Source organism: Manis pentadactyla, chromosome 10, assembly GCF_030020395.1.
Source record: "Manis pentadactyla isolate mManPen7 chromosome 10, mManPen7.hap1, whole genome shotgun sequence".
Classification (NCBI taxonomy): Eukaryota; Metazoa; Chordata; class Mammalia; order Pholidota; family Manidae; genus Manis; species Manis pentadactyla.
This window is the reverse complement of record NC_080028.1, coordinates 25,096,536-25,119,425: the sequence shown is the minus strand read 5'-3', so window position 1 is coordinate 25,119,425 and position 22,890 is coordinate 25,096,536. Positions and strand designations below refer to the sequence as shown.

The following is a 22,890-nucleotide window of genomic DNA, read 5'->3' as shown; positions in this document are numbered from 1 at the left end:
CATGGGTGGAAGGAAATGAGCTGGAGCAGGGAGGGAATGGGAGCCCAGAACTGCTAAATACCCAGCCCTAGTCATCCGCACTGGGAGTGCAGACACACAGTGCACAGTGTGCTAGAAGTTAGGGAAGCGGAACAGTAAAACCTGCGAGGGGGTCCCTGCAGCCGGCGCCCCTGGGACAAAAGAAAAGCAAGTGCTTTTTGAAAGTCTTAAAGGGACAGGGGCTCCACAGCTGGAAGTAATCGGCCCAGCACACTCAGCCCAGCTGGCTCGGAATCCTGGGGAATTTCAGGTGCCCTGAACCCCTGGGCAGCAGTACAGCTCTGATGCCCCTCATGGTGATAAACAGCCTCCCATCTATACCCCCATCAGCGTGGACCCACCACAGCAGATACCCAGAGCCTCATCCGGAGCAGCCCGGGCCAGACTCAGAGGCCCTGCCAGCACACAGCTGCCTGGGACAGATAGAGGAAGCCGGGACAGGGCGCAAAGGGTTGCCGTTCTCGCAGGAGAGCACACCCGGAGTGCCTGCCACTCCGCACAGGACTCTGGGCTGCCCCGACGGCTGCCCCACCCACAGCAGCTCAGGAAATAAAATCGGAACCTGCTCCCCATGTGCAGGTAACTGGCACAGGCAGCGGAGAAGGACAAGGTGACTGGCAAGCAGGAAGGGACTTTATTCTCCCAGCTGACTCACACGCCAACTGCCCACGACTACCTCTATCACCATGAAAAAGCAGAAGAATTTGATCCAGTCCAGAATAAACAAGACAACCCCTGAGAGGGAGCCTGGGGAGATACATTTAACCAATCTTCCTGAAAAAGATTTCAAAATAAAGGTCATAACCATGCTGATGGACCTGCAGAGAAATATGCAAGAGATAAAGGATTAAGCTAGGAGGGAGAATACAGAAATAAAACAATCTCTGGAAGGATTTAAGAGCAGACTGAATGAGGTACAAGAGGCCATTAATGGAAAAGAAATCAGAGAACAGGAACACAGAGAAGCTGAGGTAGAGAGAGATAAAAGGATCTCCAAGAATGAAAGAATATTATGAGAACTGTCTGACCAAACCAAACAGAACAATATTCACATTACAGGGGTATCAGAAGAAGAGAGAAAAAACAGTATAGAAAGTGTCTTTGAAGAAATAATTGCTGAAAACTTCCCAAAACTGGAGGAGGAAACAGTCTCTCAGACCATGGAAGCCCACAGATCTCCCAACACAAGGGATCCGAGGAGGACAACACTAAGACACATAATAATTAAAATGGCAAAGATCAAGGGCAAGGACAGATTATTAAAGGCAGCCAGAGAGAGAAAAAAGGTCACCTACAAAGGAAAACCCATGAGGCTATCATCAGACTTCTCAACAGAAACCTTACAGGCCAGAAGAGAATGGCATGATATATTTAATGCAATGAAACAGAGGGGCCTTGAACCAAGAATACTGTATCCAACACAACTAGCATTTAAATATGAAGGAGGGATTACACAATTCCCAGACAAGCAAAAGTTGAGGGAATTTGCCTCTCACAAACCACCTCTACAGGATATTTTAAAGGGATTGCTCAAGATGGAAAAACTCCTAAGGCTAAACAGATGTCACTAGAGAAAATAAAATTACAGCAAAGAAAGCAGACCAATGAAATACTAACTAAAGGCAAAAAATAAAATCAACTACCCACAAAAGCAGTTAAAGGAAACACAAAAGAGCACAGAATAAAACAACCAACATATAAAGAATGGAGGAGGAGGAATAAGAAGGGAGAGAAATAAAGAATCACCAGACAATGTCTATAATAGCTCAATAAATGAGTTAAGTTAGGCAGTAAGATACTAAAGAAGCTAACCTTGAACCTTCGGTAACCACTAATCTAAACCCTGAAATGGCAATAAGTACATATCTTTCAATAATCACCCTAAATGTAAATGGACTGAAGGCACCAATCAAAAGACACACAGTAATAGAATGCATAAAAAAGCAAGACCCATCTATATGCTGCTTACAAGAGACCCACCTCAAACCCAAAGACATGCACAGATTAAAAGTCAAGGGATGAAAAAAGATAGTCCATGCAAACAACAGGGAGAAAACAGCAGGTGTTGCAGTACTAGCATCAGACAAAATAGACTTCAAAACAAAGAAAGTAACAAGAGATAAAGAAGGACAAAGAAAGTAACAAGAGATAAAGAAGGACATTACATAATGATAAAGGGCTCAGTCCAACAAGAGGATATAACCATTATAAATATATATGCACCCAACACAGGAGGCACTAGCATATGTGAAACAAATACTAACAGAACTAAAGGAGGAAACAGAATGCAATGCATTCATTCTGGGAGACTTCAACACACCACTCACTCCAAAGGATAGATCCACCAGACAGAAAATAAGTAAGGACACAGAGGCACTGAACAACACACTAGAACAGATGGACCTAATAGACATCTATAGAACTCTACATCCAAAAGCAACAGGATACACATTCTTCTCAAGTGCACATGGAATATTCTCCAGAATAGACAACATACTAGGCCACTAAAAGAGCCTCAGTAAATTCAAAAAGACTGAAATCCTACCAACCAACTTTTCAGACCACAAAGGTATAAAACTAGAAATAAATTTTACAAAGAAAGCAAAAAGGCTTACAAACACATGGAGGCTTGATAACATGCTCCTAAATAATCAGTGGATCAATGACCAGATTAAAACAGAGATCAAGCAATATATGGAAACAAACGACAACAACACAAAGCCCCAACTTCTGTGGGACACAGCGAAAGCAGTCTTAAGAGGAAAGTATATAGCAATCCAGGCATACTTAAAGAAGGAAGAACAATCCTAAACTAATAGTCTAATGTCACAATTATTGAAATTGGAAAAAGAAGAACAAATGAGGTCTAAAGCCAGCAGAAGGAGGGACATAATAAAGACCAGAGAAGAAATAAGTAAAACTGAGAAGAATAAAACAATAGAAAAAAATCAATGAAACCAAGAGCTGGTTCTTTGAGAAAATAAACAAACTAGATAAGCCTCTAGCCAGACTTATTAAGAGAAAAAGAGAATCTACACACATCAGTAGAATCAGAAACGAGAAAGGAAAAATCAGGATGGAGCCCACAGAAATACAAAGAATCATTAGAGAATACTATGAGAATCTGTATGCTAATAAGCTGGAAAACCTAGAAGAAATGGACAACTTCCTAGAAAAATACAACCTTCCAAGACTGACCAAGGAAGAAACACAAAATCTAAACAGACCAAATACCAGCAACGAAATTGAATCAGTAATCAAAAAACCACCCAAGAGCAAAACCCCCGGGATAGATGGATTTACGGCAGAATTTTATCAGACATACAGAGAAGACATAATACCCACTCTCCTTAAAGTTTTCCAAAAAACAGAACAGGAGGGAATACTTCCAAACTCATTCTATGAAGCTAGCATCACTCTAATACCAAAGCCAGGCAAAGACCCCACCAAAAAAGAAAACTACAGACCCATACCCCTGATGAACATAGATACAAAAATACTCAACAAAATATTAGCAAACCGAATTCAAAAATACATCAAGAGGATCATACACCATGACCAAGTGGGATTCATCTCAGGGATGCAAGGATGGTACAACATTCGAAACTCCATCAACATCATACACCACATAAACAAAAAGAAAGACCAAAACCATATGATCATCTCCATAGATGCTGAAAAAGCATTCGACAAAATTCAACATCCACTCATGATAAAAACTCTCAACAAAATGGGTACAGAGGGCAAGTACCTCAACATAATAAAGGCCATATATGATAAACCCACAGCCAACATCATACTGAACAGCGAGAAGCTGAAAGCTTTTCCTCTGAGATCGGGAACAAGACAGGGATGCCCACTTTACCCACTGTTATTCAACATAGTACTGGAGGTCCTAGCCACAGCAATCAGACACAACAAAAAAATACAAGGAATCCAGATTGGTAAAGAAGAAGTCAAACTGTCACTATTTGCAGATAACATGATATTGTACATAAAAAATGCTAAAGACTCCACTCCAAAACTACCAGAACTAATTAATATCTGAATTCAGCAAAGTTGCAGGATACAAAATTACTACACAGAAATCTGTTGCTTTCCTATACACTAACAATGAACTAGCAGAAAGAGAAATCAGAAAAACAATTCCATTCATAATTGCATCAAAAAGAATAAAATACCTAGGAATAAACCTAACCAAAGAAGTGAAAGACCTATACCCTGAAAACTACAAGACACTCTCAAGAGAAATTTAAGAGGACACTAACAAATGGAAACTCATCTGATGCTCTTGGCTAGGAAGGATTAATATTGTCAAAATGGCCATCCTGCCTAAAGCAATCTACAGATTCAATGCAATCCCTAGCAAAATACCAACAGCATTCTTCAACGAACTGGAACAAATAGTTCTAAAATTCATATGGAACCACCAAAGACCCCAAATAGCCAAAGCAATCCTGAGAAGGAAGAGTAAGGCAGGGGGATCTCACATCCCAACTTCAAGCTCTACTACAAAGCCACAGTAATCAAGACAATTTGGCACTGACACAAGAACAGAGCCACAGATCAGTGGAACAGGATAGAGAGTCCAGATATTAACCCAAACATATATAGTCAATTAATATACGATAAAGGAGCCATGGACATACAATGGGGAAATGACAGCCTCTTCAACAGCTGGTGTTGGCAAAACTGGACAGCTGCATATAAGAGAATGAAACTGGATCATTGTCTAACTCCACACACAAAAGTACATTTGAAATGGATCAAAGACCTGAATGTAAGTCATGAAAACATTAAACACTTAGAAAAAAAACATAGGCAAAAATCTCCTGGACATAAACATGAGCGACTTCTTCATGAACATATCTCCCCAGGCAAGGAAAACAAAAGCAAAAATGAACAAGTGGGACTATGTCAAGCTGAAAAGCTTCTGTACAGCAAAGGACACCACCAATAGAACAAAAAGGCGTCCTACAGTACGGGAGAATATATTCATAAATGACAGATCCAATAAAGGCTTGACATCCAAAATATATAAAGAGCTCACGTACCTCAACAAACAAAAAGCAAATAATCCAATTAAAAAATGGGCAGAGGAGCTGAACAAACACTTCTCCAAAGAAGAAATTCAGATGGCCAACAGGCACATGAAAAGATGCTCCACATCACTAATCATCAGAGAAATGCAAATTAAAACCACAATGAGATATCACCTCACACCAGTAAGGATCACCACCAACCAAAAGACAAACAACAACAAATGTTGGCGAAGTTGTAGAGAAAGAGGAACCCTCCTACACTGCTGGTAGGAATGTAAACGAGCTCAACAATTGTGGAAAGCAGTATGGAGGTTCCTCAAAGAGCTCAAAATAGAAATACCATTTGACCCAGGAATTCCACTTCTAGGAATTTACCCTGAGAATTCAGCAGCCCAGTTTGAAAAAGACGTATGAACCCCTATGTTTATGGCAGCACTATTTACAATAGCCAAGAAATGGAAGCAACCTAAGTGTCCATCAGTAGATGAATGGATAAAGAAGATGTGGTACATATACACAATGGAATATTATTCACCCATAAGAAGAAAACAAATCCTACCATTTGCAACAACATGGATGGAGCTGGAGGGTATTATGCTCAGTGAAATAAGCCAGGTGGAGAAAGACAAGTACCAAATGATTTCACTCATATGTGGAGTATAAGAATAAAGAAAAAACTAAAGGAACAAAACAGGAGCAGAATCACAGAACCCAAGAAAGGACAAACAGTTACCAAACTGAAAGGGACTGGGGAGGATGGGTGGGAAGGGAGGGGTAAGGCAGGGGGGAAAAAGAAAGGAGGCGTTATGATTAGCATGTATAATTTGGGGGGTCACAGGGAGGGCTGTGCAATACAGAGAAGACAAGTAGTGATTCTACAGCATCTTACTACGCTGATGGACAATGACTGTAATGGGGTTTGTGGGGGGGACTTGGTTATGGGGAGAGTCTAGTAAACATAATGTTCCTCATGTAATTGTAGATTAATGATACAAAAAAAAGTTAGAAACACAATTATTGATACAATGAGGAACTAGTCAATGGACTCAAAATTCTGTATTCTTTGGATCACTTTCTCATTTAAAGATATAACTAGGGTATAATTGCTGCCATTATCATTTTCTTTACCAGCTACTATTTATTGTGTTATCTTTAACAAAAATCCTGTAAATGATAGGTATTATCCCTACTTAAAAGTTAAGCAAATAAGAAGTCACATAGGTGGTAGGTGAAACAACTGACTCAGGATTGAAAAATGATTCATTTAGTTCAAAACCCATGGACTTTTCCATTGCACTTCAACACATCCTCCAATATGGCAGTTTTTAACTTTTAATTATATCTGCACCTCAATCTGTGAACTAGATTAGAAGGCTACACTTGAATTAAAATAATTTTAACAATTAAAACCTTATTGCCCAATTTTCCCTTATTGTTTCTTGTGTCAGCCATATCTAATGAATTAATTGATACATTGGCTACAAAACCATTTTGTTAACTACGTAGAGATTCTAACAAAAATTTTAAACTTCACTAGACATATAATCTGTAAACATAAAAGAGTATGTGTTTGCCTTGGAAAAGACTGGGTATACCATCTCCCAAGGGTGACATCTAATACATACAACCTTTGAGACACAGAAATCTAATTTTATCAACACACTTAAAGAAGACTCTCACAGTTAGACTCACATTAATAAAATTTTCAGAGTGATCTATGAAATCAGAATGTCAGTTTATTAATTATAAGAAAAAAACTACAATGGAAACTAGACTTAGTTCTAAGTCTTGACGAACCAGAGCATTCTCTCCCTATAGGCAAAATTACATGGGAAGTCAAATAACAAAAAGTTGTTTGGTGATACTGCAATCAGAACAAATGGAATGAGATGAATTGTTTCATAGCCACAAATTAAAACAGCTTGGTGTATTCTTTCTACAGCAAGAATTATCTCTTTAGTGGGACCAGAATACTTACCATTCTACTAATTCTCTCTTCCCTCTGTCATAAACACTGCCTGAGTCTTCTCAAGTTATCCTTTGGTCAAGGAACTTATAGATACATTACTCCTTTAGATAAATTCATATATTTGTACAAGGCTACACAGTAAGTTCCTTCTGGTCTAGGAGCCATTTTGTTTTTTTGAGGTGAGTTTACATGACTGCTCTGATAGAAAAACATGATTTCACTGATTCAGAAACTAGTCTTATTTCCAAGTTCTTAGAGAAATATCCCAAGTATTTCTAATAATAACAGGTAATATTTGGGTGATTATATATTAGAAATTATTCTAAGTGCTTTATGCACAGTATCTCATTTCATCTTTGCCATACTCTGTGAAGTAGGAATTAGTCTCATTTTATAAAGGAAAACACTAAAGTTTTCAGAGAAAAAGTACAATGTCCAAAGTCACACAGCTAGTAAGGAGGAAGAAATGGAATTTGAATCCAGTTTTTCTGACTCCAGCACTGATATTCTTATTCACTACAGTATTATAGAAAATAAATAGAACTGCTATCCTATTTTTGGTTACTGGATTCCATACCTAAATTGCATCTGTGGAGGGAAAAAACCCTGTGAGTTCCTGAGAAAACTATATATAAAAGATATTCAAACCATCATATTCTTGAAAAAATAACAAATGCAGATCATGTTGCTAATATTAATCATTTAACAGATATTTAACCGAGTCCCTACCATGCATTATCCCAGAAGCTGGAAATACAGCAGTAATAAAAACAATGTCCCTGCTCTCTTGGTGCTTATATTTGGTTAAGGGAAAAGGGGGTGGGGAAAAAAGGAGAGAGAAAAAAGAAATATATCAGACAGTGTTAAGAGCTATGAAGAAAAGCAATAAAGCAGGTAAGAAGGATGAGAGTAAGGCACAGGAAGGGGAAGATGGTACTTCACAAAACAAAGATAAGAAGACCTCACCGATAAGGTGACATCTGAAAGAAGTGAGGAAGCAACTTATGTAGGTATGTGAGGGCAGACCAAGCCAGGTGGGCAAGAGCCCCAAGGTACAAGTAAGCTTTCTCAAGAAGAGTGAGAAAGCCAGGGAGACTGGAGCAGAGAGAACAGGAGGGAAATGGACTGTGATGGCTGTGGAAAGATTGCAGAGGCCAGACCACACAGAGCTCTGAATGTATAGAGAGAAAAGAAACCAGTTAGGGGGCTATAGAGAGATCATGGCTTGGACTAGAATGGTCACAGCGGAGGTGGTAAGAACTGGAAGGTAGAATAATAGGATAAAAGAAGATTTTAATATAAAGGACTCAACTCTTGAAACAAAATGTATTTGTCATTATATAGTATCAAACATTCTATAAAGAATGGAGTAGAAACATAAGAACACTTACTTCACTGGTCAATGTATTTATTTCCCGTTCAGCTTTATGCAATTTACTGATTAAATTATTATTTTGTTCATTGCTTGATTGTAGCTCCTTTTCCAAGCATTCAGCCTGTAGTTTAGCTGACTGTTTTTCAGCCTTTTATCAGAACAAAGTATTTTAAAATTTGTTCATAATTTTTGCAATTACATAAAAATAAGCACTATTTAAAAAATACATATAATCATACTATCCAAAATTATCCAGAACTTCAACAATATTAACATCTGCCAAAGTACCTAGGGTTTTCTCAAAGTAATAGGTAGAATTCACATGGAAGACATTTGCTCCAGAAAATTTGCAACAAAGGTATATGAACAAACATATCAACAGCCACCAACAGAATAAAACACACACTTCCCTCAGGGCAGAAAATGCCTAACCCACTCACTTAATGCCTGTTTACTGCCGACATAATTTGAACAAACATTTCTGGAGATTTCAGGTCCACAGAAAATATGAATAAGCATACTGGAAGGTAGAAGATAGGGCTCATTTGTAGTAGTAATAAGTGAGAAAACTGAAAATCTAAACTCAGTAGAGATTAAAAAAAAAAAAACAGATTTAGGAATTCAAAGTCCTCAACTAATCTGGAGCCTTTGGAAGTATGGACTGAATAGCTCTTGGCTTCATACCATAATAAAGATTCTTAATTCTTAAGTTGTGAAGAAAATTTCTGGTTGGTAATACTCACAGTACTCTTTAATTAGGGAGGGAACGCTAAGTGCTTTAAAAAAATAATTCTACTTAAAATAGTTAAAATTAAAACATTTGCATTTAAAGAATAAGCTTCAGTTTTGTAACATCTCATTTCCTATATATCTTAAATATGGTAAGGAGTGTATTCAGCAAATAATTCAGAGAAAAATGATTTCCTCAAATATAAAATGATATTCTTTGGGCACAATAGTAAGCAAAAAAAAAAAATAAGGAAGAACGAAATGCTTGCAGTCATGTGTTTTCATTTCATCTGACAAATGTTAAATATAGGCTCTTTTGAAAATATCACAAATGAACCTCCCGTCTTTTGTCATCATTCACCTTGTCCTGAAAATAATCACTCTAAATGACCTCAACAATACGGTTTCATATTGGGACCATATACTATATTCAGTTGCAATCATCCTACTTATTCTGTCACTGTGTAAATACATTAAGGATGGAAAGATGGCAACAGACACAGTCTCATTCTGAATTGCCTTATGTCTCAGGTCCAATAATACTGACAGCTTTAGTTCAGGAAACCAGTAAATACTGCTAGAAACTTCATCTAAAAAATAAAAAGGTGACTTCTACTCTTCAAAACATATCAGTGGACTCCTTGTACCAGTTTACTGCCTGGAAAAAAAATCACTAAATTGACCCTGAAACAGCACAGGGGTTAGGGTAGTGACCCCTGCTCCGTGCAATCAAAAATCTATATGTAACTTTTAACTCCTCCCAAAATTAACTACTGATAGCCTACTGTTGACTGGGAGGCTTACCAACAACATAAACATTTGATTAGCACATATTTTGTACGTTGTATTATATACTGTATTCTCATACTAAAGCTAAAGGAAAATGTCTTTTCAAATTGTCCCAAATCTTGAAAACATTTTCCAATCTATTTACTGAAAAAAATCCACATATAAGTGGGCCTGTGCCATTCAAATCGGTGTCATTCAAGGGTCAACTGTATTTTAGATTTGGTTATTGGATTTTAATTATAAACTATGTGCCCGCTAACTTCCCTTCAACTCAAATCATTGCACAAATATTTGGATTGTTCAAGATAAATCAAAACAATTAAACTAGCATATTTGCTACATGTTAGACACTAAGAACTAAGAGGAGTAAAACCATCTGAAAAAGATTATGAAGGGGTCCAGAATATGCCACTGTGGCAAAAAGCTATTTTGAGAATCAACAGACACAGGAAAAGGTTTTTTCCAGAACTCCTTTATCTACCTAAATGCAGAGCCTCCAAAAAGAATTGAACTGTTTTCAATCCCAGTTGTAATTCCCAGAGGTTTTATAACCAGGGAAGACACTCCTACTGAGGAAGACAAGAAGTCAACACCTGGATAACAATTCGCCTACACAAGCATTGTCACAAACCCATCACATCTCCCATCTGTTTTCCTAAGGGCCCATTTCTCTTTCCTAAAACTCTTTTGTTTTCCACAAAGGATCTTTCTCCCCCTCTCCTTTCCCAGTTAAGATGGTATGTATAAGTCCCAAATTTTAATGAGTAATTTGAATCACATTTTTCTGTGAATTCCTGTGTACATTATGGATAAAAATTTGCCTTTTCTTTTGCTAATCTGTCTGTTGTCAGTTTAATTCACAACTCCCAACTACTGAACCTAACAGTATGAAAAAAAGTTCTTCCCCTCCAACAATGGAAACTAAGAATTTTCATAAGAGAATACCTCTAGGAGTACCAGTGTAGCTCTGCCAGTTATTATCTTTCTCTAATGAACTCAGGAAAATAATTTCAGTAAAATCTTTCGTGCATTAGTAACCAGGCAGAATTTTATTACTCTGGCAAGAAGCTGTCATAAGCTTCTGTTTAAACAGGACTTAGGACTTTAAGGTCTTGAATCTCAGGATAAGGAGATAACTACCTAGGAGGAAACTGTTCTTTCTGGTTTGAATGACTGTAGTCTTTGTAAACTCAAACTTTTTTTGGATTTTTGTATATTCTACTATGCAGTATTATAACAGTTAAATCATTTCAGATAGGTGACGTGATTCCCAGAGTAAGTAATCCCTTTGTAAATATAGTAGTATAGCTGTTGCTTATGGATCAATAGCTTTCTTCTTTGCAAAAAGTATACTCTTGAGATTCCAGAAATGCGTCAGCATTACATTGGTGAGCACATTTATGCTCTAAAAATCAAAGGCTTGTCAATTGCATTAAAAAAAAAGTATGCCATATTCTACCGGGAATCAATTAAAACCTTACCTCCAGGGATCTGACTGTAGCCTGCATCTCAGCCAACTGCCGCACCTGAATCCTTTGGACATTCTCAACCTGAGCACCAGAATTCTCTTTTTCAGCCCTTAATTCTGCTACTTCAGCCTGTAAACCTGCTAATTTCTGACACAAATGGACTTTCTCTTGAACAATCTTCTCTACTCGTTTGTTGTCTCTTGAGGGATCATCACTAAATAGCTGGTTATGTAGTTCTTCTTTATCTTTCTCCAGTCTTGCCACCTAATAATAATTTGAAAGAAAGCATACAACTTATTTTTTAATAATTTTCAATCATGAACATGCTTTACAAGTCAGTAAATTAATTTGAAATGGCACAATATTGAAAAGAAAGCTCAGATAGTGAAATGAAGTACAAAGGAGAACAATCTAAAATATCATTTTCTTCATTCTGCACATCAGCGTGACCCAAATGCGAGGGCAAGGACCTTGTCCTGTTTTCCCTCTGTATCAACCCATGGGATCCAGCACAGGGGTTCATCTGTTGCTGACTAAAATTCAAAATTATAAATAATTTATGAAAATAATTATTAAAAATATGTCAAGTATTTAAAAATTTATCAGAATATTATAGTTCATGCAAGATCAATATGCTGATTACTGCTAAGCTTTTCCTCGTGTGACAGTAATTCTTGGGCAATGTCTATACTAATAAAATTCTATTCCAAGGCACTTAATCACAAAAAAGCTGGTTGTCCATGTAAGTAACTACAAATGTAGACTGATGAGAGTTTTTAGATCAAAGCTGAGTCTATTAAAGCCATAGATGTACTGACGGCCTAGTTCTTAATTCTTAGACTCAAGTAAAATTCATGACTCAAGGGCATGTGTAAAAGTCACTGGGAAGCTTGTTGAGCAGAAACACCGAGGGGCTTCTCATTCATGCCAACCATCGGTGCTGGATCCTGTGGGCCTCCAAATCAGTGGGTTACAAATTGCCTCCTGACCACTCAGGTACTTCAGACACCCCTTACCTAGAGGAATAAGGGTACCTAGTAATCAGGGCAAAACTCTTTCTTTCCCTTTCCTAATCTCCTCAACTATCTACCCCCTACCACCACCACCAACTAATCTTTGTTGTTAATCAGAGCAGCTAGCTCCTCTTCTTACACATGGGTTTCTTCAGATCATTCAACTTAAAGAAGGGATTCAGCAGTTAAAGAAAAATTAGAAACCATTGCTCTAATCACCAGGGGTTGTTTGTAGCCAGAATAAGCTAGAAGGCTCACTCTAAGCCAAAAGGACTTCAAGTAATGCTCTGCAACCTAGGCAAAAGTGGCCCAGAGACGACTGATGGCTAGCACCGCTATAAGCGAATCTACGAAATGTGAGACTTCCACACCAGGGCAGAATCTGTTTTTCTTATCTGTAAAATGAGGAGTTAGACTGGAGGTCCTCCAAGATCCTTCTCAGTTTTAACATGCAGTGACTCCAATCTGGTTCTGGGCATGACGAATTAAAGATGTCAATGGGAAATATAATTAGAGCTACCTAGCAGGTAGAACAACTTTTTTTTTCCAGAAAATAAAATTTATTTCCGAAAGCATCTGTAGGATTCAGAGTCAAGCCCTCAAAAGCCCAACTAATTAGTATGTCTCTCCTATTTTTCCTCCTACCCTCTACAAATAAACATTATCTTCGGGGTTTGGTCCCTACCTACCTTTCTCCCTCTGTTTTCTCATCCTGCAAGCTTGCTGTGTGACTTTGTGCAAGTCACTTTTTCACTTGGGTATCAAAGTGAAAATGAGGTTAAAATGAAGGACTGGAACTGGATAATCTTTAAGATATCATTTAGTTTTTGCATGATGTTAACTCAAATAGTTTTAATGTGCTATATTAGAGGTGTAGCAGCTTATCTAGGTCAGCAGTAATGTGTGACTCAGTTTTAGACAATGGTTTATTATGGATCAAGTGCTGAGCTAAGTCTACTACACATAAAATTGTATTTAGTAACAATAATATCTCGTCTCCATTTTATATATGAAGTCTCAGATCTAATGTTCTTGACAAGCATGTTTCCTATATTATTGCTTTCTCCAGTAGTTTTGAGAGGCATCTGTGTGATACTGAAGTGCCAGAGGAAGCTATGAACTGAGGTAGTTCATGACAGTCAGGATTAGATCTCACATTTGTAATGTAAATCGTAAACCAAAATTCAATATCAAATCGTTCCTACCAAAACTGGTGATCACCACCCTTTACCCCAGTGTGTACTAGAATTAATTTTTCCTAAATTAATGATGGAATACAAAAACATTTTGTCAATCTACTTAAAGTAAGAAGACAGTAGCATTTTACATTATATATTTAAAGTTCATATTTTAATCTGATTTTGGAAGTACCATCTCCTTTCCTTATACTCCTCCTGTTTTTTCCCTAGTAAGAGAATGACAATCATGAGAACAAAGCAGTTCTCAGAACTATGTTACTTACCCCCAGACACAGTTACGGAAATACTAGAGGTGTGACACAAAAACTGCTGGGAAATTAGGTGATATTCACTCAGTGTCTTAAAAAGAATTCTACTCAGACTGAACAGAAAATAGGAATAGTAAAACGCACGCTTTTTTCAGGTCCCGAGCGCTACCATGGTCATGAGGGTAGTAAAAGAAAGGTAACTATGACTAATTAAAAAAGTCAGAGCAGAGAACATCTGAAAGTAGAGCTGTCAAATGCTGGGTGTGAGATGAAGGTGGGAGATGCAGGCACTGTAATGAACTATTTAGAGTAATATTAAAGTGCAGATCTGACACTGAAAACTCGAGCATGCTAAAGTAAAAGACAGGATAAACATCCTGAAGAAATCTGAGGATGTGGAATTTTAAATAATAATAATAATAGCTAGCATTAACTGAATGCTTACAGTATGTGCTAGGTACTTATCTAAAAAGCACTTGACACATATTAATTCATTAAATCCTCACAACTCCATTAGATAGGTACTTTTGTTAACACCATTTTACACAAGAGGACACTGATAAACACAGAAATTAAGCCAGTTCCAGATGTCACACTAAATGAACATCTAAAATATTTTAATTTTTACATATTAAAATATGTTTAATTTTGGAGATATTTTAAACTGAATTCACAAAGAGAATTTTAATGAATGAAATTTCATAAAGCCCTTCTGAAAGCTTGCCAAAATCAATCCACCAGATAACTCATACTGTAAAATATTTAACTTCAATTTGGGAGACTTTTGCCCAAGGAAATCCAATTAATTTTAGTACAAATATATTTTATACCAGTTTAAATTGTTAAATTGGAGGATGACTCTTAAATAATGTCTATATATGCAACTTTAGAATTTCATCTGTATGAAATCCCAGACTTAATAATGTATTTAGAACCAAATGCATTCAGAAATCACGATACTACCATTTTCATAAGACAAAGTATCTGCTTTCATACATTCTTCATAATTCTGATTATCATGAGAAATGTGAATTCCGGTCTTACCAGAAAGTTTTACTTTTCTAGCTATTTTTCACAAGAAAACTTTAATATACAGTTCCTTTAAATCTGTCATAAATACAGATTCAAAACCTTTCATAAACATATGAAGGCCAGATAAACTGTCTCTCAACAGAATTATAGCTATTGGATGGCCCCTATTAATGTGGCAACTTCAAATCACTGGTAATTTCAAACTTAGAACTCTGGACAGGGAGCTGGGCTACCTAAGTTCTACTGTTAACCTGGCTACTGACTTTCTGTGAGACTTTGAGCAAGCCACTTATGATGTGCTTCAATGTTATCATTTAAAATGGAAAAAATCAGAAAGCTTTGCCACATCTTCTAGAATATGAGATCTTCTATTATAGATATGAGATCAAATGCAAATAAAACATTTAAAGATATGAAGAATTTTTTAAACATAGGACTATCATAAATATTTATTGTGGTACTGTATTTACTATCAGACTCAAATGATCCAAAGTTTATACAGCTTATTACATAATGAACAACCATGGAACAGCTTGCTTACTGATAAATCAGTTTGATCCAATTAGTAAGCAGAAAAGGAAGGTCAGTATATTTTAACTCTTAATTCCAAATAAAGACAATGAAATAAATATATAATAAAGATATAGTTATACATAAAATGTTTCACATAACTACAGATACCATGCTATTTTTAACAAATTCAATTAGCATTGGATTTTTCTTTTTTTAAAATTTTTTATTAAGGTATTGATATACATTCTTATGAAGGTTTCACTCACATGAAAAAACAATGTGGTTACTACATTTACCCATATTATCAAGTCCCCTACATACCCCAATGCAGTCACTGTCCAAAAGTGTAGTAAGATGCCACAGATTCACTATTTGCCTTCTCTGTGCTACACTGTTTTCCCCGTGATCCCCCACACCATGTGTACTAAACATAATAACCCTCAATCCCCTTCTCCCTCCCTCCCCACCTGCCCTCCCACACCCTTCCCCTTTGGTAACCAGTAGTCCCTTCTTGGAGTCTCTGAGTCTGCTGCTATTTTGTTCCTTCAGTTTTAGCACTGGGTTTCTCATTTGAATACAGCATGATAATATTGGTATTTTTCTCTTTCCATCCTGAAAAATCACCTAAAAGCAACATGAAGAACTTCTCGAGAAACACAAACCCTGTTCTCAGAAAAATTAGGAGACAAACCACAAAATGATTAGAAAGACTGCCAAAAACAACAGAGATAGAGCAGGGGTGGGTACATGCTGTGGGCAGCAGAGAGAAAGCTGCAGGTGCAGGTGTTACAAAGAACAAGGCACACTTCGAAGGTGATGGGTGTACCCTAAGTTTTAAACCCTTGTTGGTATCAGTGGAAACAAGGTGCATGGGCAGACAGCCAGAACCATCCTGGATGTGGTTTGGTTCCTAACAGTATAGAAGGAACAGTGATAAGGAATAGCATGAACTGTATTTGCAAAGAGAACTCTATCTCTGTGGCTATGTGAGAAAAGAGACTTTGTCTATCTCCACTGACTGGAGCAAAATAAAGGAGAAAAAGAACAGGAAAATCTAAAAGCCAAAAAAGAACATTCACAAGAAAAATGGTACAATTGAGCAGGTGAAATCATGACAAATACTTTGCCATTAACAAAACTTAATTGTGCAATCAACTCTAACTTGGGAATTACAAAACATGTATGATGATAAAATTTTATTGACTAGAAGCCATAATGACTAATGTAATCAATCACTTACCTCTGATTCATATTTTATTTTTTCTTCTTCTAAAGTACGTGCAAATTCTCCTTTCTGGTGTTCAAATTCTGATTTGAGAAATGTATGTTCATAGCGAAGCTTATTGTATTCAGCTCTGTACTTTTCAACTTCCTAAATAAAATGGAGACAGCAATGTATCACAGATTTTTAAATGAAATTTGTACTCATTCCAAAATCACTTTTGCAAATATAATTTTAAACTGTATCATACTGAAAGCCATTCTAAAAGTAACATATAAGCTTAACAGAATTGTAAATAAATGTTGACGTTTTTATGACAAGTAACCTACATAGAGAATTAGTGCATTCCTGAAAAGTTACCCATAAAGCAAATTACCATTCAACTAACCTTATGTCTGCACTGGTTCTTATAATGATAAAAATGTGTAGCATGTCAAAAGTTTTGACCTTGGGCTTAATAAAATAATATTTAAGAATACAGTATACCTTTCAAAATACAGTTAGATTTAAAAAATTAATTCTCTATTAAAATATAAAAAACATCCTCTTAAAGTCAGGGTGAAATCAAAGTGGATGAGAGATTATTTGAAATAGTTAATACACTAACTTAAGGTTCAATCAAATATTATGATGACAGTTTTAACTCGTTATCAGTCTGAAGACAGTGTATAGCACCAACTCTCCTGACTAACTAGAAACACATGAAATCCCCTGGCATGCTACCTATACTTCCTAACATTAAAAAATTGCTGGCACTCTTAAACTCAACTTAGGCAAGAGAGGAGAAAGATAAAGGAATTCCATGCATCAGGAAATTAAAACAACATGCTTAGGAAATGAAGTAACAAGGCAGCTCACTGTAAATCTTCATTTGCAAGATTTCTCTTCAAGGCCAGTTTACAACCCAAGAAAATGGGTTTCATGATTTTATTAGAGACATACTTTCTTTTGATATTTTTTAATGTTTTTACTTAACCTGATCGCCTACCTTAGTGATTTTTTTTACATCCAAAAATTAAATCTACCCTCAAACCTTAACGCTTTGGTTATCCAGCAGGAGGACATTCACAAGATGACACTATCAAGCCAGTAATCCACTTCGATAAGAGGATTCCACAACTGTTCTGTGCACTTGCAGCATCACTAGACTACGGCTTTCCAAAGGGGTCCATTTTGAAGGGGACAATACTCTTTTGTTATGTGCAAGGCACAGTATATTTGTTAAGTAAGGTTATATATATAAAATGTACAGCAGAGTCATGATATCTCTCATTTTTTCCTGTTTCCTTTATTAAACATTTAGTCATATTATACCAACATTTCATATAAGGAGACTTATCTCAATCTGAAGGAAAACTGTTAACAAGTTTTTACTTCTTTGAGGTTGCATGAAATTCATTCTTTCATTCAACAAATATTAACTGAGCACTTACTATATGCTTGGAACTGTTTGTGGAATTTGAAATGTAACAGTGAGCCAGATTCCTTCTCTCATGCAACTTACATTTTAGAGGTGGTAAAAGAGGAAAAAATTTTCAAAGGTACAATAATTATTATATATCATATTAGACAATGGTAAGTACCAGAGAAAAATATAAAGAAGAGTAAGTGGGGACCCAAAGGTCAAAGGAGTGATAGGAAAGACACACTGCAATATTAAATGAAGGCAGGAGTTGGTCAATGAAGGTTGGTAAAGTGATAATCTGGAAGGAGTGTTCAAGGCAGAGGTAATAGCTAGAGCAAAGACTCTTAAACTGCACCATTCCTGGAGTGCCAAAGAAACATCAAGGGGGCCAATGTGGTGGGAGGAAAGAAGTCAGAGAGGTAATGAGCTCCAATCCTCTGCAGCCTTACAGACCACTATGAGGACTCTGAGTAAGAAGGGAACCTATTATAGGGCCTCTGAGTAAGGAAGTAGTGCTTTTCATCAAGCCTTTCACAGCCACATGAAGAAAAACGCATAGTTCCTTCTATATAAATTACTTACTTTCTGGATAACCTAGAAGAAATACACACCTTTCTTTTTAGAAAAATACAACCTTTAAGACTAACCCAGGAAGAAACAGAAAATCTGAACAGACCTATTAAGAGCAATGAAATTGAATCGGTAATCAAAAAACTACCCAAGAACAAAACCACTGGACCAGATGGCTTCACTGATAAATTTTATTAGACATTTACAGAAGACATAATACCCATTCTCCTTAAAGTTTTCTGAAAAATAAGAGGAGGGAATACTTCCAAACTCATTCTATGAAGCCAGCATCACTCTAATACCAAAACCAGACAAAGGCACCACAAAAAAAGAAAACTACAGACCAACATCCCTGATGAACATAGATGCAAAAATACTCAACAAAATATTAGCAACCCGAATTCAAAAATACATCAAGAGGATCACACATCATGATCAAGTGGGATTCATCCCAGGGATGCAAGGATGGTACAACATTCGAAAATCCATCAACATCACCCACTATATCAATAAAAAGAAGGACAAAAATCACACGATCATCACTCTAGATGCTGAAAAAGCATTTGACAAAATTCAATACCTATTCATGATAAAAACTCTCAACAAAATGGGTATAGAGGGCAAGCACCTCAACATAATAAAGGCCATATATAACAAAGCCACAGCCAACACCATATTTAACAGTGAGAAGCTGAAAGCTTTTCCTTTAAGATGCCACTCTCCCCACTTTTATTCAACATGGTTCTGGAGGTCCTAGACACAGCAATCAGACAACAAAAAGAAATAAAAGGCATCCAGATTGGTAAAGAAGAAGTTAAACTGTCCCTGATTGCAGATGACATGATATTGCACATAAAAAACCCTAAAGAATCCACTCCAAAACTACTAGACCTAATATCTGAATTCAGCAACACTGTAGGATACAAAATTAATACAAAGAAATCTGTTGTATTCCTATGCACTAATGATGAACTAGAAGGAAGAGAAATCAGGAAAACAATTCCATTCACAATTGCATCAAAAAGAATAAAATACCTAGGAATAAACCTAACCAAGCAGTGAAAGACCTACAGGCTGAAAACTACAAGACACTCTTGAGAGAAATTAAAGAGGACACTAATAAATGGAAATTCATCCCATGCTCTTGGGTAGGAAGAATTAATATGTCAAAATGGCCATCCTGCCTAAAGCAATCTACAGATTCAATGCAATCCCTATCAAAATACCTACAACATTCTTAACGAATGAGAGCAAATAGTTCTAAAATTCATCTGGAACCACAAGACCCCAAATAGCCAAAGAAATCCTGAGAAGGAAGAATAAAGCAGGGGGATTATACTTCCAACTTCAAGCTTTACTACAAAGCCACAGTAATCAAGACAATTTGGTACTGGCTCGAGAACAGACCCATTGACCAATGGAACAGAATAGAGAGCACAGATATAAACTCAAACATATACGGTCAATTAATATACAATAAAGCAGCCATGGATATGGATATACAATGGAGAAATGACAGCCTCTTCAACAACTGGTGTGGGCAAAACTGGACAGCTACATGCAAGAGAATGAAACTGGATTACTGTCTAACTCCATACACAAAAGTAAACTTGAAATGGATCAAAGACCTGAATGTAAGCCATGAAACCATAAAACTCTTAGAAGAAAACATAGGCAAAACTCTCTTGAACATAAACATGAGCAACTTTTTCATGAACATATCTCCCCAGGCAAGGGAAACAAAAGCAAAAATGAACAAGTGGGACTATATCAAACTAAAAACCTTCTGTACAGCAAAGAACACCATCAGTAGAACAAAAAGGCATCCTACAGTAAGGGAGAACATATTCATAGTTGACATATCCAATAAGGGGTTGACATCCAAAATATATAAAGAGCTCATGTGCCTCAACAACCAAAAGGCAAATAAACCAATTAGAAAATGGGCAGAGGATCTGAACAGATACTTCTCCAAAAAAGAAATTCAGATGGGCAACAGGCACATGAAAAGATGCTCCACATCACTAATGATCAGAGAAATGCCAATTAAAACCACAATGAGATATGACCTCACATCAATAAGGATCACCACCAACCAAAAGACAAACAACAACAAATGTTGGCGAAGTTGTAGAGAAAGGGGAACCCTCCTACACTGCTGGTGGGAATGTAAATTAGTTCAACCATTGTGGAAAGCAGTATAGAGGTTCCTCAAAAAACTAAAAATAGAAATACCATTTGACCCAGGAATTCCACTCCTAGGAATTTACCCTAAGAATACAGGAACCCAGATTCAAAAAGACATATGCACCCCTATGTTTATCGCAGCACTATTTACAACAGCCAAGAAATGGAAGCAACCTAAGTGTCCATCAGTAGATGAATGGATAAAGAAGATGTGGTACATATATACAATGGAATATTATTCAGCCATAAGAAGAAAACAAATCCTACCATTTGCAACATGAATGGAGCTAGAGGGTATTATGCTCAGTGAAATAAGCCAGGCAGAGAAAGACAAGTACCAAATGATTTCACTCATCTGTGGAGCATAAGAGCAAAGCAAAAACCGAAGGAACAAAACAGCCGCAGACTCACAGAACCCAAGAATGGACTAACAGTTACCAAAGGAAAAGGGACTGGGGAGGATGGGTGGGAAGGGAGGGGTAAGGGGATAAAGGGGCATTATTAGTAGTACACACAATATGGCGGGGGGGAATGCAGTATAGCACAAAGACAAGTAGTGACTCTATAGCATCTTACTTCGCTGATGGACAGTGACTCTAATGGGGTATGTAGTGGGGACTTGATAATGGGGGGCATCTAGTAATAACAATGTTGTTCGTGTGATTGTATATCAATGAGACCTTAATAAAAAGAAAAATGACTTACTTCATCGAGAGTCCTAAAACGTTCTCTCATAGGAGTTTCTAATTCTTGTTGTATTTGGGCTCGTAACAATTCTAACTTTTGTGGAGTCAATACCTAACATGTAAAGAAATACAAACAATTTTAAATATGGAATCACAAATATTAAAATCAAGAATGTGTCAAATTTTAAACCCTCCATGAATTCTATGGATTGGATTCAATTCATAGCAATTTGACAATATATCTAATTTTACAGTAAGCATTATATACAAAGAACTATCATTTGAAACAATATTTTATGAATCTCAATTTCACGCTCTGGGATATCAAAAATTCTCAGATATGTCATCAAGAGGTAAAAATAGTCACTGACTATTATTATTGTTAGGAATAACTACATTGGCAGCTAAAGGTAGCATGTTGGATACTACAGCTAGTAGTCTATTTTCTAAAGCAAGGGAAAAAAAGGTGTGATAGTTTCATATACCATAGAGAATTCTTCAGACTCATATCAGAAAAGGCTAGTTTTTACACTGATCACAGAATTAATTTAGACTCTTCCCTATTATAATATCTTGTACTTCAATATGTAATTAAGTACCAATGTAACTCCTTAACATGGTCTTTATTCACTATGATGTTCCCAACACCTCGAACTACTGTCTGGCAGGTAAGAACCCCTTCAATTACTGTTTTCTGGATGAATTCGTTAATGAACAAACAACGGTTGTTAAAAAAAAAAGCAAACCTGGTATGCATTAACATTATTTATGAAAACTAAGAATAATGTTCCGTTTAATTCACTCATTTATCAATACTCCAAATATGGTAAATTTTTACTCAGTGAATATCTACTATATATAAAGAAAGCATTGTACAACATACTAATATCTACATAACATACTATTCTAAATACCTTCCATGAGTAACTTACTAAATCCTAGCAACAATCTATAATACAGCTGTATTATCATCCCATTTATACAGAAATTGAAGCACACAGACAATCTAACTCTCTAAAGATCACAAAAACTCACAGAAAGCATCTCTCTCCCAGTAAGAAATTCAAACTCTTATAAGATAAATAACTTACACATACAAATAGGTATAAAAATAGGCAATCTGGGCTTACCAGACAGGTGAAGACCAAGAGAAATTATATGTAGGATAGAAAGAATGGCACATCAAATGCATGGGAAAACTAAAGTTTAGGTAGAACCCCAAACCAAAGAATTGATAAAATTTTAAATCCTCTGGGGAGGAAAATGGTCCTCAAAGGTGAACTAAAGGCATTTTGATGGGACCACACTAAGCACTATAGGAAATTCAGAATCCTGGTTCCCTGTGCATTAGTGCTGACAGCAATCTCCAGATGCTGTGACAACAAAGGCCATGGTGACAGCAT

At 36.6% G+C, this 22,890-nt stretch overlaps 1 protein-coding gene across 6 annotated transcripts in view; it reads right to left on the bottom strand.

The window, feature by feature from the left end:
* CEP83 (centrosomal protein 83) overlaps positions 1 to 22,890 on the bottom strand; it is a 154,217-nt gene that overhangs the window by 52,835 nt on the left and 78,492 nt on the right. For all 6 annotated transcript variants that reach the window (XR_008991949.1, XM_036891049.2, XM_036891048.2 and 3 more), the window contains 4 exons: positions 21,507 to 21,599; positions 16,658 to 16,789; positions 11,425 to 11,676; positions 8,442 to 8,573 (listed from right to left, as the gene is read on the bottom strand). Coding sequence is in view for 5 of the 6 variants with exons in the window: in XM_036891049.2 (XP_036746944.2) it covers positions 8,442 to 8,573; positions 11,425 to 11,676; positions 16,658 to 16,789; positions 21,507 to 21,599 (609 nt within the window). In the remaining variant the exon portion in view is untranslated. The remainder of the gene's footprint in view (positions 1 to 8,441; positions 8,574 to 11,424; positions 11,677 to 16,657; positions 16,790 to 21,506; positions 21,600 to 22,890) is intronic.